Source organism: Anas acuta, chromosome 2 (genome assembly GCF_963932015.1).
Source record: "Anas acuta chromosome 2, bAnaAcu1.1, whole genome shotgun sequence".
In the NCBI taxonomy this organism is placed as follows: domain Eukaryota; kingdom Metazoa; phylum Chordata; class Aves; order Anseriformes; family Anatidae; genus Anas; species Anas acuta.
The window spans coordinates 66232165-66248325 of record NC_088980.1 but is presented as its reverse complement, the minus strand read 5'-3'; the positions used below and the strand labels follow the sequence as shown (position 1 = coordinate 66248325).

Here is a 16161-nt window from a genome sequence, read left to right as displayed (position 1 = left end):
AGTGGCACACAAATTCTGCAAGGACCTACAACCCGAGCACAGCCCATTATGCATCCACATCAACTTTAAAACCCTAAATAAGTGCCATATGTAAAACACGCTGGTGTTCTTGGTCCAAAAGCTAGTGAAACTGATGATATAAAACCTGTCATTATCATTTGCACTGTGCAAAAATGGGCATGAAACCCGAATTACTTATCATTTCCATCCACAGAGCTCACTTAGACAAGGACTTCAGTGCACAGACAGCAGCAGATGTAGAAATCCATGGTGTCCCTGTCATTCCTAGAGACAAACAGAAGACCTCTTGACCTGGTGTACTGGGTCTGGCTGGGATACTAACTCTCCCTGCAACAGCCCACACAGTGCTGTGCTCTGCACTTGTAGCTAGAACAGCAGTGGTATCACACCAGTGTTGTGTCTGCTGCTGAGCAGTGCTGGCACAGAATTAGGACCTCTCTAACCCTTCTGGGAGGTGGGCAAAAAAGTGAGAAAGGAACATCACCAGGGCAGCTGACCTAAACCAACCAAAGGGATATTCCATACCATATGATGTCATACTCAGCAATAAAAAGGTGGAAAAAGGAAGAAGAGGGGAGGGATGGGCTCTCATTGTGAAAAGGTCTGTCCTCCTAAACACTGGCTACATGCATTAAGGCCCTATTTCAAGGACATGGTCAAACATTGCTCTCATTTGTAGGAAGCAGGGAATAATTCCTTTCCTCTGCACATGCACACAGGCATTACTTGTTTTGTTTTGTTTTCCCTTTCCCCCTCCCTTTTCCCCTTTCCTTTTTTTTCCCTTTAGTTAAATTGTTTAATTAATAATAATCTTTCCTTAATAATTTTTTTCCCTTTAATTAAATTATCTTTATCTCAACCCATGAGTTGTTCTTTCCTATACTTCTTCCCTCTTCTTCTAAGGAGGGGGGGTTGAGAGAGCAGTTGTGGTAGAGTTCAGCTGCCTAGCATGGTAAAACCACCACAGTCCTTTTTGGCGCCCAATGTGGGGCACAAAGGGTTGAGATAACAATAGAATTGATTAAAACTCTTACAACTAACACACTTACTTGCTAGTCACCATGTTCAGTGTCCTGTTAATATTTGCTTGTTTGCTCATGTGTAATGTAATCCATGTCATGTTCTCCTTTCTCCTCTATATCCAATCTGAGAGTGTGCTACAATCTGTGTTCATTTTTTTTAATCGCTGTGCTGCCAAGCACTGGCCTTGAGTTTAATCTGGCATTCAGGCTCTGCACTGTTATCATTTGAGTCTCATGGAAACCATCTTTTAGAGAATATTCAGAATTACACGGCCTTCCTTTCCTCTTCTGGATGTCAGTTTATGAATAATATCAGGAATGGTACCTTCTCCTTCTTTCACAGTGGGCTAATTACAACAGTTTTTGAGTATTTTGAATATCCATGTGTAACCCATATATTGCTATTTCTAATTCTGAATAATATGTTTCCTCTTCTCTCTAAGATTAATCGATTGTTTAGAAAGCGTACCCGGGAATTTGTCCTGGAACAGTCTTGTGGCAGGTGGCAAGGTGTGTGGGAGAATATAGGCAGGTACCTGTCACGGGTGTCTCTTCCAATAATTTTGAACTTCACCCCTGAACAAATCCTAAAAACCTGATACAATGTTTGAGAGTTGTATGTCCTGACCCTGATAATGCTGGAAAACGACAGCTTGCAGCATTGTGCTGGGTCCTGGCTTACTCCTATCAAACACTGTTTAAAATCATCCAGCACCTTGAAGAGAGGGAGGAAGTCTCTGTGTCTGATGACTAGATAACACGTGCTGTGACTGACCCAGAGGACCAACCAACTATGGTATCAGTCACCCCACAGTCAAGTCAAAACAGTGGAAACGGAGGTCAGCTCGTTTAGTAAGGGAAGAAGCTTCTCCTAAGACAGAGGGAGAAGGGGAAAAGGCAGGCATCTCTAAAGCAGAGCCATCACAAAAACAGCAGGAAGAAGAGATGGAAATCATAAAGGAAATAGAAACCATCCAATCCCTATCCCTGAGTGAGTTGCAAGAAATACGAAAGGATTATGGTTGACGCCCAGGTGAACACATCCTCACCTAGCTGCTTCAATGCTGGGACAGTGGGGCCAATAGCCAACAATTAGACAGCAATGAAGACAAGCAGCTGGGATCCCTCTCTAGAGAAATGGTAATTGACAAAGGAATTGGGAGAGGGACACAGGTTCTCAGCCTCTGGAGGCAACTCCTGGCAGCTGTGAAAGAAATGTATCCCCATAAGAAAGATATTGTATATCAGATAGGCAAGTGGACCACTATGGATAAAGGTCTCCAGCATCTGCGGGAATTAGCTGTGCTGGAGATGGTTTTTAGTGATTTGGACAATGCCCAGATATCTCAAGATCCCGATGAAGTCCAGGGCACAACATCCATGTGGCATAAATTGGTGCAGAGTGCACCATCATCACATGCCAGTACACTGGCAGTATTTAATTGGGAGGAGGGGGTGGGACCAACAGTGTATACTCTGTCTTGCCAGCTTCAAAAATATGAGGACAATCTCTCTGTTCTGCTATGGGCCTGTGTCTCAGCTGTAGAGAAACTCTCCCAAAGGCTTGACCATCTCGTAGAATGAGCATATCCCTCCTCACCCAGACAAAGTGATATTTCAGCACTAAGAATCAGTATTTTCCTGCTTGAGGAAGAGAATACCCAAGACATACACCACATGGTACCTTCTGGTTTTATCTGCGTGACCACGGGGAAGATGTGAGGAAGTGGGATGGTGAACCTACTTCAACCCTAGCTGCTCGAGTATGTGAGCTGCAAGGAAATACAGCAGCAAGAAGAGGGGCTCCTAAGAAAAACGCTGCTCCAGTTTCTGTTGGGCAGTTCCCCAGAGGCAGTAGAAGGGCTGATGTTATTCTTGACCCTGATGGAGGCACCTCTGCTTCTCATTTGCAACAATTAAGTGGCAGACACTCCAACCAGGACTAGAGGGGCCCTGCCTCTGGCCAGCTAGAGGAGAGGGATAACTGGACTTACTGGTCTGTGTGGATCTGATGGCCTGGCACAATGGAACCACAAGAATACAAAGCTCTAGTGGACACTGGCACACAGTGTACCTTAATGCTACCTTGGTAGCTTCATCAGGCTACCAAGGGACAGACCTCATCTGTATCTCTGGAGTGAAAGGGGGATCCCAACAACTAACTGTATTGGAAACTGAAGTGAGTCTAACTGGGAATGAGTGGCAAAACTATCCCATTGTGACTGGCTCCATGCATCTTTGTCATAGACTACCTCAAGAGAAGGTACTTCAAGGATCCAAAAGGGTACCAGTGGGCTTTTGGCGTAGCTGCTTTGAGCACAGAGAAGATTCGGCAACTGTCTACCCCGCCTGGCCTTTCAGAAGACCCTTCTGTTGTAAGATTGCTGAAGGTTGAAGAACAACAGGTACCAATTGCTACCACAACAATGCACCAATGGCAACATCACACCAACCAAGACTCCCTGTTCCCCATCCATGAGTTGGTTCATTGACTGGAGAGCCAAGGAGTGATCAGAAAGACTCACTCACCCTTTAGTAGTCCTATATGGCCAGTGCAAAAGTCTAATGGAGAGTGGAGGCTAATGGTGGACTATTGCAGCCTGAACGAAGTCACGCCACCACTGAGTGCTGCAGTGCTGGACATCTAGAACTTCAGTACGAACTAGAGTCAAAGGCAGCCAAGTGGTACACCACAATTGATACTGCTAATGCATTTTTCTCCATCCCTTTGGCGGCAGCATGCAGGCCACAGTTTGCTTTCACTTGGAGAGGCATCCAATACACCTGGAATCAACTGCCCCAGGGGTGGAAACAGCCCTACCATTTGCCACAGACTGATCCAGTCTGCACTGGAACAAGGGGGAGCTCCTGAACACCTGCAATACATTGATGACATCCTCATGTGGGGCAACACAGCAGAAGAATTTTTTGAGAAAAGGAAGAAAGTAATCCAAATTCTCCTGAAAGCTGGTTTTGCCATTAAACAGAGTAAGGCCAAGAGACCTGCACAGGAAATCCAGTTCTTGGGGGTAAGATGGCAGGATGGACGTTGCCATATTCTGGTGGATGTGATCAACAAAATAACAGCAATGTCTCTGCCAACTAGCAAAAAAGAAACACAAGCTTTCCTAGGCCTTATGGGATTCTGGAGAATGCATGTTCCAGGTTATAATCAGCTTGCGAGTCCTCTATATTGAGTGACTCAGAAGAGAAACTATTTCGAGTGGGGCCCCGATCAACAACAGGCCTTTGAACAAATCAAACAAGAAATAGCTTGTGCAGTAGCCCTTGGGCCTGTCCATACCAGACCAGCTGTGCAAAACATACTGTACACTGCAGCTGAGAAGCATGGCCTCATCTGGAGCCTCTGGCAGAAAACCCCAGAAGAAACTCGAGGTTGACCTCTGGGTTTCTGGAGCCGGAGCTATTGAGGATCAGAAGCCAGTTACACCCCAACTGAAAAAAGAGATACTAATGGCACATGAGGTTGTTGAAGCTGCTTCAGAAGTTGTGGGTACAGAAGCGCAGCTCCTCTTGGCACCACAGCTACCTGCGTTACATTGGATGTTCAAAGGAAAATTCCCACTACACACCATGTGACTGACACTACGTGGAGTAAGTGGATAGCATTAATTACACAGTGGGCTCAAATGGAAAAACCTAACCACCAAGGAATCCTGGAAGAGATCATGGGCTGGCAAGAAGGCAGAGATTTCGGAGTGCTGACAGAAGAGATAACCCGTGCTGAAGAGGCACACATGAATGAGGTGCCAGAAGACAGAAAGCAGTATGTGTTGTTCACTGACGGATCCTGCTGTGTGGTAGGGAGCCATCAGAAATGGAAAGCTGCAGGCTCCAGAACAGCCCTCAAAATTGTGCTGTCCTCATAACCAAATTACTAGATCATCAAAACCAGCCTGTGGCTGACATACAGGTTAAATAGATGGGAGAGAGAAGATAAGCAAAAGACAGCTGCAGAAAACTAGAGTGAATTCAAAGTGACAAAGAGAATATACCACTTGAGCTCAAATTCAAAGCACAGAACTTAGAAGAACAGGAAATTATAAATGACTGGGCAGCTTGAAGGATTGTTTCCTGATTGCTTGTGTCCCCCATCTGCTCAGAGCTGACTGATGGATAAAAAAATCCTGAGGGTAGATGTTGACAAGTTCAGCCAACAGTCAGGATCTAAGCAATTGTTTGTTTTGTTTTCTTTGTGTGTTTTTTGTTTCTTTCTTTCTTTTTCAGAAACAGAAAAAAATGGATGAAAGAATGGGAAGTAACTTTATAATACTAGATCCCAGTTAAGTTATTTCTGAATATATCTTACTTTATCTCTTTCAACTAAAGTGTTTTTTGGATTCTCTGCTGTGCTCAGTCATTCTTATAGTCTGGTGTTTTGTTTTGTAGGCTTCTTCTGTTGTCATTGAAGTTTTCACAGCCTTTCTCAGAGATACAGACCAGTAATTCTGCCCCAAGGATGCAATTCAGTTAGAATTACATAGGTAGCTTAAGTAAGAATATTAAAGAGTACATTTGCTTTCCAAACCCATGTTTATAGCTACAGAAATGCACCTGACCATTTCCAAATACTGGAGGTGGCAAATATGAAGCAACTTCAGCTCCATCTTAAGACCTCTCATTTTTCACTGGCAGCATTAGTATTGCTAGTACATTTTATATGTGTGACAAAAGGAGGACAATCCAGCCCAGAATTCAGATGTAGTATTTAAGTATCACCATGCAATCTGTAACAGTCATGCTGAAATTAATTTAGCCAGGAACATTTTAGAGCCATTTTTGTTCATTTCATAGTCTCTGAATTATTATAATTAAACACTGTAAATAGCTATCTGACAGAGCATTTGTGATTGTTAGTCCAGACAGAATGCTTAAAAGACCTGGCAATAATGAGAAATCAGTGAGTTGGTTTCAATAGCAAAATCAGTTTTCTGTCTCTTTTTAACCATAATTGATTAATAGGAAATACATACTTCTTTGGAACAGAAGTTTGAAAACAGTTCTTAATTCCATGTGTCTTGATGCTCGTGTGCTCATTCTTAAGTCCCTCTGCTTTCACATAGCTCAAATGTTATCAAACATGCCCCAGGATAGGCACTAAAATGGAAGTACATGAGTTTGCAAAGGTCTTTAGGAAACACAAACCTTTACCTTGATGTCATATTTGTACTATTGTAAAGACCATATGGTTTCTACTGTAATTGCCTCCTTTAGGAGCATGTGTTTTACAAACACACTTGTAGAGCTGTATTCATATCACGTACTTTGGTATTCAAAACAGACACAGACACCTGTTGGTGAGAGAGCTGAGTAAATAACATAACCCACTGCCCATCTGAGAAGTGCCTGGGCTCTTTAAACATGCCAAAGAGAATATGCCAGCATTCAGATGTGCTACTATGTGTGACTCACCTTGGCATCAAGATTATTTTCAACACCAACTGTTGAGGGAGCCAGGTAGCCTGTGGTCTGAATTACCCATGCTTCTCATATACAGACAAGTAAATCATGATAGTTAAGAGTAGGTTGAAGTCATAATTCAAGCTTCAAAATCTTTGATCTGCTACAAGGTTGTTAATGATTTTGATGTCTCTCATGCATATGTGGCACTTCGGGGAGGCAGGGGGAATGGTAATGCTCTGAATACATGAGTTCAAAGTTTCTTGTCAAAGCAGTGAGAATTAAACAAAAGATTCATATGCTTACAGAAGTAACTAGCAGAGTGTCTAACCCATGTACTAAATAGCATGTAATAATTTGTCTCTTGATCATGGCAAAGAGTTTTTTGGTTTTATACCTTCTTTACATTCAGATTTGCGTGACTTCGGAAAAGGAACACGACGGCTTTATCAAAGTATACAGTGGGAAGAAGAAAGGTTTTGTCCCCATAGACATCTTAGAAAACATCTGATTTCAACAGCCCACTTGCTGCAGCAGGAACTCTTTGTTGGCAATGCCTGTCTGCCTCATCTCACACTGTGTCAACCCAGATGGGCTGTCTTGCAGATGTTCAGGGAAATTGTGAGAAAACTGCAACTACAAGAAGAAAAAGACATTTAGACTGCCACAGCAACACTAAGAAATAAGAAAAGTGGAATGATTGGAAGAAAACATAGTCAGAAAACAGCAGGAAAATTAGAGGTCCTTGGAAACTAACAGGAATATGGTAAGAAAAGGATTTCTGATTTCTAGTGCAAGATGGCTGTTATGACCCTTATGGAGACAGACAGCTGCTCTGAACAACTAAACTCGTGTCCTGTTCTTGTGTCATAGGTAACTGTTGGGCAGCTTACCTTTTTGAGGTGTGTATTTGGGGGGAGGGGGAAAAATACCATTCAAACTGTCCTCATACTTCAGTCCAATGCTTGTAATAAAGTGTGGCTGTGGTTCTACAGTTTTGTCCCCAGTATCAACCAATCAGTTTAAGCGTTTAATCCTGATTTTTGTCTCATAACAAAGCAGTTTGGAGTCACCATGTTAACGTCAGACCAAGAAATGCACTGTGCCCTGGGGTTTGGCAGCTTACTCTTTCTGTGCCATCTTACCACACAAAACAGTAGCAACCCTTGTGTATCCTTTGTTTTCTCTGTATACAAACAAAATCTCTCAGCCTGCATCAGGTGTGATGACTGCTCTCATAGGTCACAAAAATAGCCGGTCATCCAATTCAGAAGCCTGCTTGGAAGTGTCTCTCCATGTTTCCTGAACCTTTATCTGGTAAGACAGAAAATGGGAAAAAAATGCCAGGAGAGAGACACAGACTTGAAATGTTTTATATTTTTCTGTGTTTATTGCACTTAAAATATTTTATATATTAATCTTATTTGTAAAAAATCAGACAGCTAACTGACCCACTGGAAGACCGAAAATGGTAGGAAAGGACAGACTGCACATAGAAGTGAAGTCCGTAATTACCAAAATGCAAAACTCATGACAGAAAGGCACAGAGTGTCTTAGCATTTTCTTTACCCATCAAGGCCATATTTTTCATTTGCTAAAACAGAAGTTTTGTGGATTCAGCAGTAAATACACTGACATAAATTCCACTTTGGCATAAACCACCGGAAGCCTCCCATAAATCCTTTCAGTCTCAGTGAGACAGTGCAGCCAGGTCTGGTCTGCTGCATAAGCCTCCACCTTCAAATATGTTTTGGGCATATGAACATTTTGGTACCCAGAGGGCAGCCCATGGGATCCATGGATCTTGGCCAAATTACACAGGTCAGCCGGTGCCAATCCTGTTGTAGATCAGGGGCCTTATGATCTTTCAAGACAGGGAACCTAATTTAATTGTACCAAATATATTTAAACTGCCTAGCATGTATTATGACATAGACATTAAATCCAATCCCAAAGCTCCCTGATGAATTCATGCCTTATTTGACCAGTTTGATACTGAATGCCAGTCTTTAACACTACTGTAATTGGCCCATAATGAATGCCCTAAATGCCAATACTGCAGAAAGAAATCCAGATGCTGCCAGGTTTGTAAAAGCCTTTTTGCAAAGTTGACACAATTTCTAAAAAGATGCTGTCAGTCTGCTTCCAGTTTGAATCTGTGTTGCACAGCTCAAGTCTCATAGTTGGGTTGCCCTAGTTGGACAGCTGATCTTATGCAAAGCCTTAAGAAATCCAGTGCAATGCTACACATGACCAGAAGCTCACATGGTAGATCAAGCTGCAGTCACTCAGAGACATATTTTGCAGCTCTTACATGTCACTTAATTGCAGAGGAAGGAGTTACAGGGCTGTTTACTGTTGAAACGTTGTCTTTTGTAGTGCAAATGGTCTACTCCGATAATTCATGTCCTTCTGGGTGATCAAAAGTATCTGATTTCGTATCGTCTGTGAGAATATCAGCAATTTATAAATGGCTTTTCTTCAGTGCAAACAATGAATGTTTGCTCAGCTCATTTTCCAAAGTACCAGTAAACTCAGTGGGAGGACAGAGGATTCTGATAAGCCTTAAAGATCAAGAGGAAAGCAGTAGAGACATGTTAATCCACTCTGCTTTATAAGATTTTATATATACATATATATATATTCACTAGTTCAAAGAAAAAAAAATCAAGTATTTGTTAGAATTGAAATATCTGCTATTTTTGATCAGGCCTATAAAGTAGGCAAAGGAAATCTGTATTAACTTATACATATGTGCTATTGTTTACATGATTGCATCATACTGTGAGTCCCTATTTGAGTCTTCTATCATTTCAATTTATCCCCACAATGTTCATCATACTATTCTAAGAATGATACGAGTATTACCTACAACTCACAATGGCCTTTAATTAATGTCAGTTTGATTCCTTTTGATACTGAGCAATAAGTAATAAAGTGATTGAGTAAAACAAAACAAACCTTATGTGGACTGTATTACATCTGAGCAAGCATTGATTCAGAACCAAAGCTTTCATGGTTATCTTTTCTTTGTATATTTTGTTTTTTCTTTTTACTGAGTTTTTGTTGCTGTTTGATATGGAGACATAATTTATGCCTAATTTAGCAAGAAACACATACATGAGTCTTACTTTAAGCATGTGATTCATTGGTTATTTTTATGCTTAAAGTTGAAGCACTTTGATGAATTAAAGGCATTTTCCTCAAGTTAATTTTGGATGCCTTACTCTGAATCCAGAAGAGTATCACATTATTTTTTTCCTACCATATGCAGTTTGCAATAGATACTGAATTAGTAAGCACTTAAAAGTCAGACAGAAGATGGAATGGACTTTATATGACATTTGCTCAGAAAATTTGAACTTTAGGAGATGAATGCTGTTAACATTTAATTTAATATTCTGCTTAATAAAGAATACTCAATGGTTGGAAGGAGAATAGAAGTGTATGTTTCTTGGTTTCTTTGCATCAACCTCTACCATTTTCAGTTAGCCACCTTCAAGAGCATTTAGTAAAATCATCAGCAACAGACATTACTGAGCATTGCCATTTAAAACTACAGCTCTTGCTTTTGCCATATTTAGCAAACCATTTCTAAATATTTCTTCTGTAAAGTATGTAGTATGTGTAGACTGCATACATGAAGTTTTGTGTTGGAGCTATCCTAAATTTTGTTTCTGGCAGATCAGAACATATTTTAAGCCATTCCACATCACATCACAGCATAAAACTGGCTACAGAATATTTTCAAAGTGCTAGGGGGACTTGACCAACATGAGTTGAGCATGAACTGCCTGAGTCATGATTTACTCCCATCCATAAACAACAGTTTATCTCAGTGTAATATCATCTTGCTCTACACCTGACCACTTTGAATCAGTGACTTACTTCAGCAACAGATGCTGCAGTACGTGTTCAGCTGCAAACTCATTGCACTGGTGAACAAGACACTTATTCCCACAAACACTGTGTGCCTTTAACATTGCCTACAGGCCTTTTTGCTGTAATTATTGGTTGAGGTTCAATTAACTAGGTATAGCACCAAGTGCCATTATAGACTGAGGAGCCTACACAGGAATCATGGAGTCACAGAATCACAAAATGATATGGGTTGGAAGTGACCTTAAAGACCACCTAAATCCAATCCCCTGCCAAACCAGGTTGCTCAAAGCTCCATCCAGCCTGGCATTGAACACCAAAAGGGATGGGGCATCCACAGCAACCTGTGCCAGTGCCTCACAACCCCCTGAGTAAAGAATTCATTCCTAATATCTTATCTAAATCTACCCTTTTTAGCTTAAAGCCATTACTCTCTATTCTTTCACTACATTCCCTGACAAAGAGTCCCTCACCAGCTGTCCTGTAGCCCCCTTTAGGTTCTTGAAGGCTGCTATAATGTCTCCCCAGAGCCTTCTCCAGGCTGAAAAAAACCAACTGCCTCAGCTTGTCTTCATAGAAGAGGTGCTCCAGCCCTCTGATCATCCTAGTGGACTACTCTGGATTCACTCTAATACAGCCATGTCCTTCTTTTGCTGGAGGCCCCAGAGCTGAATGCAGTGGTCCAGGTGGGGTCTCACAAGAGCAAAGCAGAGGGGAACAATCACATCCCTCACCCTGCTGGCCATGCTTCTTTTGATGCAGCCCAGGATACAGTTGGCTTTCGAGGCTGCAAGCACACATTGCCCACTCGTGTTGAGATTCTTAACAACTGTTCTCCCCATCCAGCCTGTGATTGTGCTTGGGATTGCTTTGGCCCAGATGCAGGACCTCGCACTTGGCCTTGTTGAACTTCATGATGTTCGCATAGGCCCACCTCTCAAGCCTGTTAAGGTTTCTCTTTTCCCTCCAGCATGCCAACCACACCACACAGCTTGATGTCACGGGCAAACTTGCTGAGGGTGCACTCAATCCCACTGTCCATTTCACCAAGAAAGACGTTAAACAGCATCAGTCCCAATATTGACACCACTCATTATTGATCTCCACCTGGAGTCACTGACCATAACTCCTTGAGTGCAACCGTCCAGACAATTCCTTACCCACCAAGTGCTCCATCCATCAAATCCATGTCTATCCAATTTAGAGACAGGGATGTCATGGAGGACAGCGCCAAATGCTTTACACATGTCAGGTAGATGATGTAAGTTGTTCTTCCCTTATCTGCCAACACTGTAACCCTTTTTTAGAAGGCCACCAGATTTGTCAGGCATGATCTGCCATTAGAGAAGACTATCAGGCAGTGACACTGGAGATTTGGAAGAGCTGTGACCTTTTGAAGAAGCCACTGGAAACCATCGGAAACAATGGAACTGGACAGATATATTTAGAGAATGAACCCAACTTGTTTCTTCTAAATGTATGCAGACGAGTCTGATTTATTGAGCACTCAAATTACATCTTTCTTTCCCTAAAGGACACTGAATAAATGCAGCTAACCATATCAGTCTTGTCTCATTTAAAGTCCACTGTAAAAAGAATCTTTGAATTCCACAGGGACTGGAGTTCATCTATTATCTTGGAAAAGACTGGTTAGTGTTACCATTCTTCCAAAACTCTGTGATGTAATTTATCTGATTTAACTGAAAATGTCTACAAATAAGCTAGTAACTCAATTGCCCTCCACTCCTTCCCCAGAAAAGAGAGTAATGGGCACTTCAGTAGTGTGGTTTATCTGACCTATTGAAGCCTTCTGCTTTTGTCTGAGCCATATTGTGCCTCACAAGTGCCTGTTTCTATTCATTGACACTCCAGGGAGCCTTGGATAGCTGTATCATATGCAGACTTCCGTAGAGGAAAGGTCTATACTAGGACAGACTTCTTAGCCCCAGTTTCTAGATGTGTAGGTGTGGCACATACATGTGCATAACAAATACATGTGACTACGATGCGTCTGTTTGGTGCTTTTTACAATGCTTCCGAAGTTGCTAATTATGATTATTATCAGAAATGAGAAAAAAGAGTGCATTTTTCCTCGTTTTCTCTCTACATAATTTCTTTCACTTGCTGGTGGGCAAGGGCAGCTTTCTAAATATAATATTTTGCATTTAAATAAAAATATAACTTCAATACAGTATTGAACTAATCCTAAGGACATTTTAATTTAAAGTGTTTTAATTAAAAAAAAAAAAAAAACACATGGAGAGTATTAGCCTGGCCCAATCCCTGCCTGCAAGAAGTGTCTGCCCAGAAATTCTGATAGCAACAGTATCACACAGGCACCAAACCCCTGGGGAGGTAGACTTGTGTATGGTTCATTTTCCGTTAATATTTCACAGTGTATCACAGCACTGAAAATTTCACAGCACAAAAGAAAGTGCACATGTACAACACAGGTCAGTCCCTGTTTAAAAATAATAATAATAGTAATAATAATTAGAGGGGGAAATGTAAATGATATTCATATGAACACTCCTTTTTATATTTTACTGTATTACAAGTAGAGTCAGAACAACAAAAGTGTTTCATTTCTTATTTCAGACATTTCAGAAAAATATAGACTCAAATTATCATCCAGAATGTGTGCACTACATTTTGTAAAGCAGGATGAATAAATACTTCCCCCAGTGGGAATATATGTCATCACAGTGTTGATATTTCCATGGGAAATAAATAAATAAATAAGCATCTGAATCTAAGAGGTACAACAGTGTTGTTTTTTAAATCATTCTTTACATAGAAGAATGTTGTGGGAATGAACACTTGGCAGACTCAACATAAAAAGGCCCAGAAAAACTACATTAGGGCTGCTTCAGTTCTGAATGTATGTCCTTTTGCTGAGTGGTTCAAGGAACTCTATTCAACATCTACCCAAATTAACATTACTTGTTCTATCAGATAAGCTGACATTCTTTTCTTGTTTTGTATATATGCATACAGACAATGCATGAACATATAGATAGATAGATATGAATATCTATATATAATTATTCATTACATTTAATAACATCATTCAATAACATCAAGTCAAAGGCAAGAGGACATTTGTCCTGGTTTCAGCTAGGATAGAGTTAATTTTCCTCCTAGTAGCTGGTAGGGTGCTATGTTTTAGATTTAGGATGAGAATAGTTGATAACACACCGATGTTTTAATTGTTGCAGAGCAGTGCTTACCGTAAGCCAAGGACTTTTCAGCTTCTCACTCTGTCCTGCCAGAGGGCAGGCTGTGGGTGAAGCAGGGAGGGGACAAACCCAGGACAGCTGACCCAAGCTGGCCAAAGGAGTACTCCATCCTATATGGGGTCATGCTAAACAATATATAGGGGTGGCTAGCCAGGGTGGGAGGGGCAGACTGCTCAGGGATAGGCTGGGTCAGCGGGTGGTGAGCAATTGCATTGTACATCACTTGTTTTGTATACATTATTAGTAGAAGTACTATGATCATTATTATTATTATTTTCCTTTTCTGTCCTAATAAACTGTCTCTATCTCAACCCACAGGCTTCACTTTTCCTGATTCTCTCCCCCATCCCAGTGAGGGAGGGGGGAAGGTGAGTGAACAGCTCTGTGGTGCTGAGCTGCCAGTCAGGTTAAACCACAACACCATTCCCTTAAAAATCTGTCTCAGCTGATTTCTTCCTTATCTTAACATGCTTAGCACCTGGTTAGGAAAGTAATCAGTGCCCTACAAGTACTGAGACAGACAGCTATATGAACAGAGAAGTTTAGCCCTGACAAGTTTTATCTGTATTAGACAAAGCATATAACACATAAACCCAGAGTTGCAGGCAGTTGAACTGCAAATATGCAATACATTGAGCACAGTCAAGATACTCACTGATCTGTAATGTGTGTCATCCATCAAGCAAAGTTAGGACTGTATGCTGCATGCAAATGGGCAGACTGAAAACATTGTCAGAGCAACACGTAAATCATACCTCTTTGACCTGTCTGCCTCACAATAATGAGATATTGAAAATAAAGAATAACTTCTCCTTGGAGGCCTGAAAGAGAGGAAGAGATGGGAGCATTCCTGTGGGCTTCAAATTAACAAAAAAGGGCTAGTCAGTCACATACACACACCATGAAGAAGGCACATAAATTCACCTTTGTTAGAATAAAGTAAATCATCGTCTGAGTAATTACTATGCTACTGACTTGCAGAAAACAGACTCCACAACCTGTAAAGTTGTAAAGTAGGTATGTTTATTTGGTGCTGTGCACACACTCCAGACACAAGGGGAATAGCTCCACCTAATTTGTGCACCAACTGTTACTGGCAGTGTGCTTATATAAGTGGGACAAATACATATTCATTCCATTTCCCTTAAATCTCTTGTATGTTCATGAGGGTCCACTGCTATGTGACCAAGGATGGAAGGAGAAAACCAGATGCGACCTTATTTTGACTCTTTGGGAGAAGTCTGGGTCCCTAAGGCCCAAGTGTTACATGAGTCATACTAAATACAGGAGGAAAATCTTCAGTGACCAGCCCATTCACATGGTTTAGTACTCTGTGTCAGCATATTTTGCCTCAAGAAATGCGACATGAAAACAAATGTCTCTCATTCTCTTTTGCACTCACTGCACATCCTAATCAGCCACTTCATTGTGTTGTGCTCAGCCTCGCAAAGGGTTCCCCTCTCTGGCTTTTCTACTCCTGCCAAAGCCAATTCTTCTTGCAGAGATTATCCAAGTGGCAGTGAGACATTCCTCTGCAGGATGCTGGGGCTAGGCTTTTCTGTGTTGGTAGTGTCTCCTAGCAGTTCCCCTGCAGACACAGTTCACACCATAGACACTGATGCCCAAGCAGAAGGAAGGGAAGGAGTGCAATATTCTTCACTAGGGCTTTCATTTTCTGGGCAGTGCCTGGAGCAACTGGAATGCAAAATGCCTGATCTGCAGCTGGGTAGCATCTGGACCCACTGAAAGACCTGTTTCACAGCTGGGTCTGAAGATGGCCAGTGCAGCAATGTGATTTGCAATTCACTCCTCTTGCAAGGTGTAGGGTCAAGATTATTTTTTTTTTTTTTTTTTGGGGGGGGGGGGGGCAGTATTGTACCAAAGGGGTATTTCATACCATCTGACATCATGCTAAACAATATATAGGGGTGGCTAGCCAGGGTGGGAGGGGCAGACTGCTCAGGGCTAGGCTAGGCATCTGTCAGCGAGTGGTGAGTAATTGCATTGTGCATCACTTGTTTCGTACACATTAGTAGTAGTAGTACTATTATCATCACTATTGTTATTATTACTATCATTATTGTTATTATTATTTTTCTGTCTTAATAAACTGTCTTTATCTCAACTCACAGGCTTCGCTTTCCCATTTCGCTCCCCCATCCCAGAGAGGGAGGGGAGAGGGTGAGCAAACGGCTGTGTGATGTTTAGCTGCCAGCCAGGTTAAACCACAGCAACCATATGCTTAGTGGAAATCCAAACACAGATGGGACAAGTGCCTACCCTCACTGTCTTGGGGGCAAGGGAAGGAAGAGCTGTCAGTGCTAATGAGGTACAGAGCAGGTGATGCAATTATCATCTGAGAGCATGAGTAGGATGAGACAGATGTTGCTTTCAGGGTTCATTGCTTTATTAGAGTTACCTGTTAGCCAGTGTGCATGATACCCCCCAGCCACACCAGACACAGCCTGATATAAAACGAGCTGGTATTAGTTAAACCAAAACCCTCTAGGCAATATCAAACCCATTCTCAAGGCTGCCCTTAAACAGAGGATGTCCCAGCAGGAATTGAAAATGAGGCC

General features: G+C 41.7%; 1 protein-coding gene across 3 annotated transcripts in view; it reads left to right on the top strand.

Annotated features, from left to right (window-relative positions):
- STAC (SH3 and cysteine rich domain) overlaps positions 1-7458 on the top strand; it is an 80055-nt gene extending 72597 nt beyond the window's left edge. For 2 of the 3 annotated variants that reach the window (XM_068670659.1, XM_068670657.1), the window contains 2 exons: positions 5292-5346; positions 6877-7458. In XM_068670659.1, coding sequence (XP_068526760.1) covers positions 5292-5346; positions 6877-7124 — 303 coding nt within the window. In that variant the 3' untranslated portion in view covers positions 7125-7458. The remainder of the gene's footprint in view (positions 1-5291; positions 5347-6876) is intronic. The other variant, XM_068670658.1, reaches the window with a different exon arrangement.
- Positions 7459-16161: the final 8703 nt, after the last annotated feature.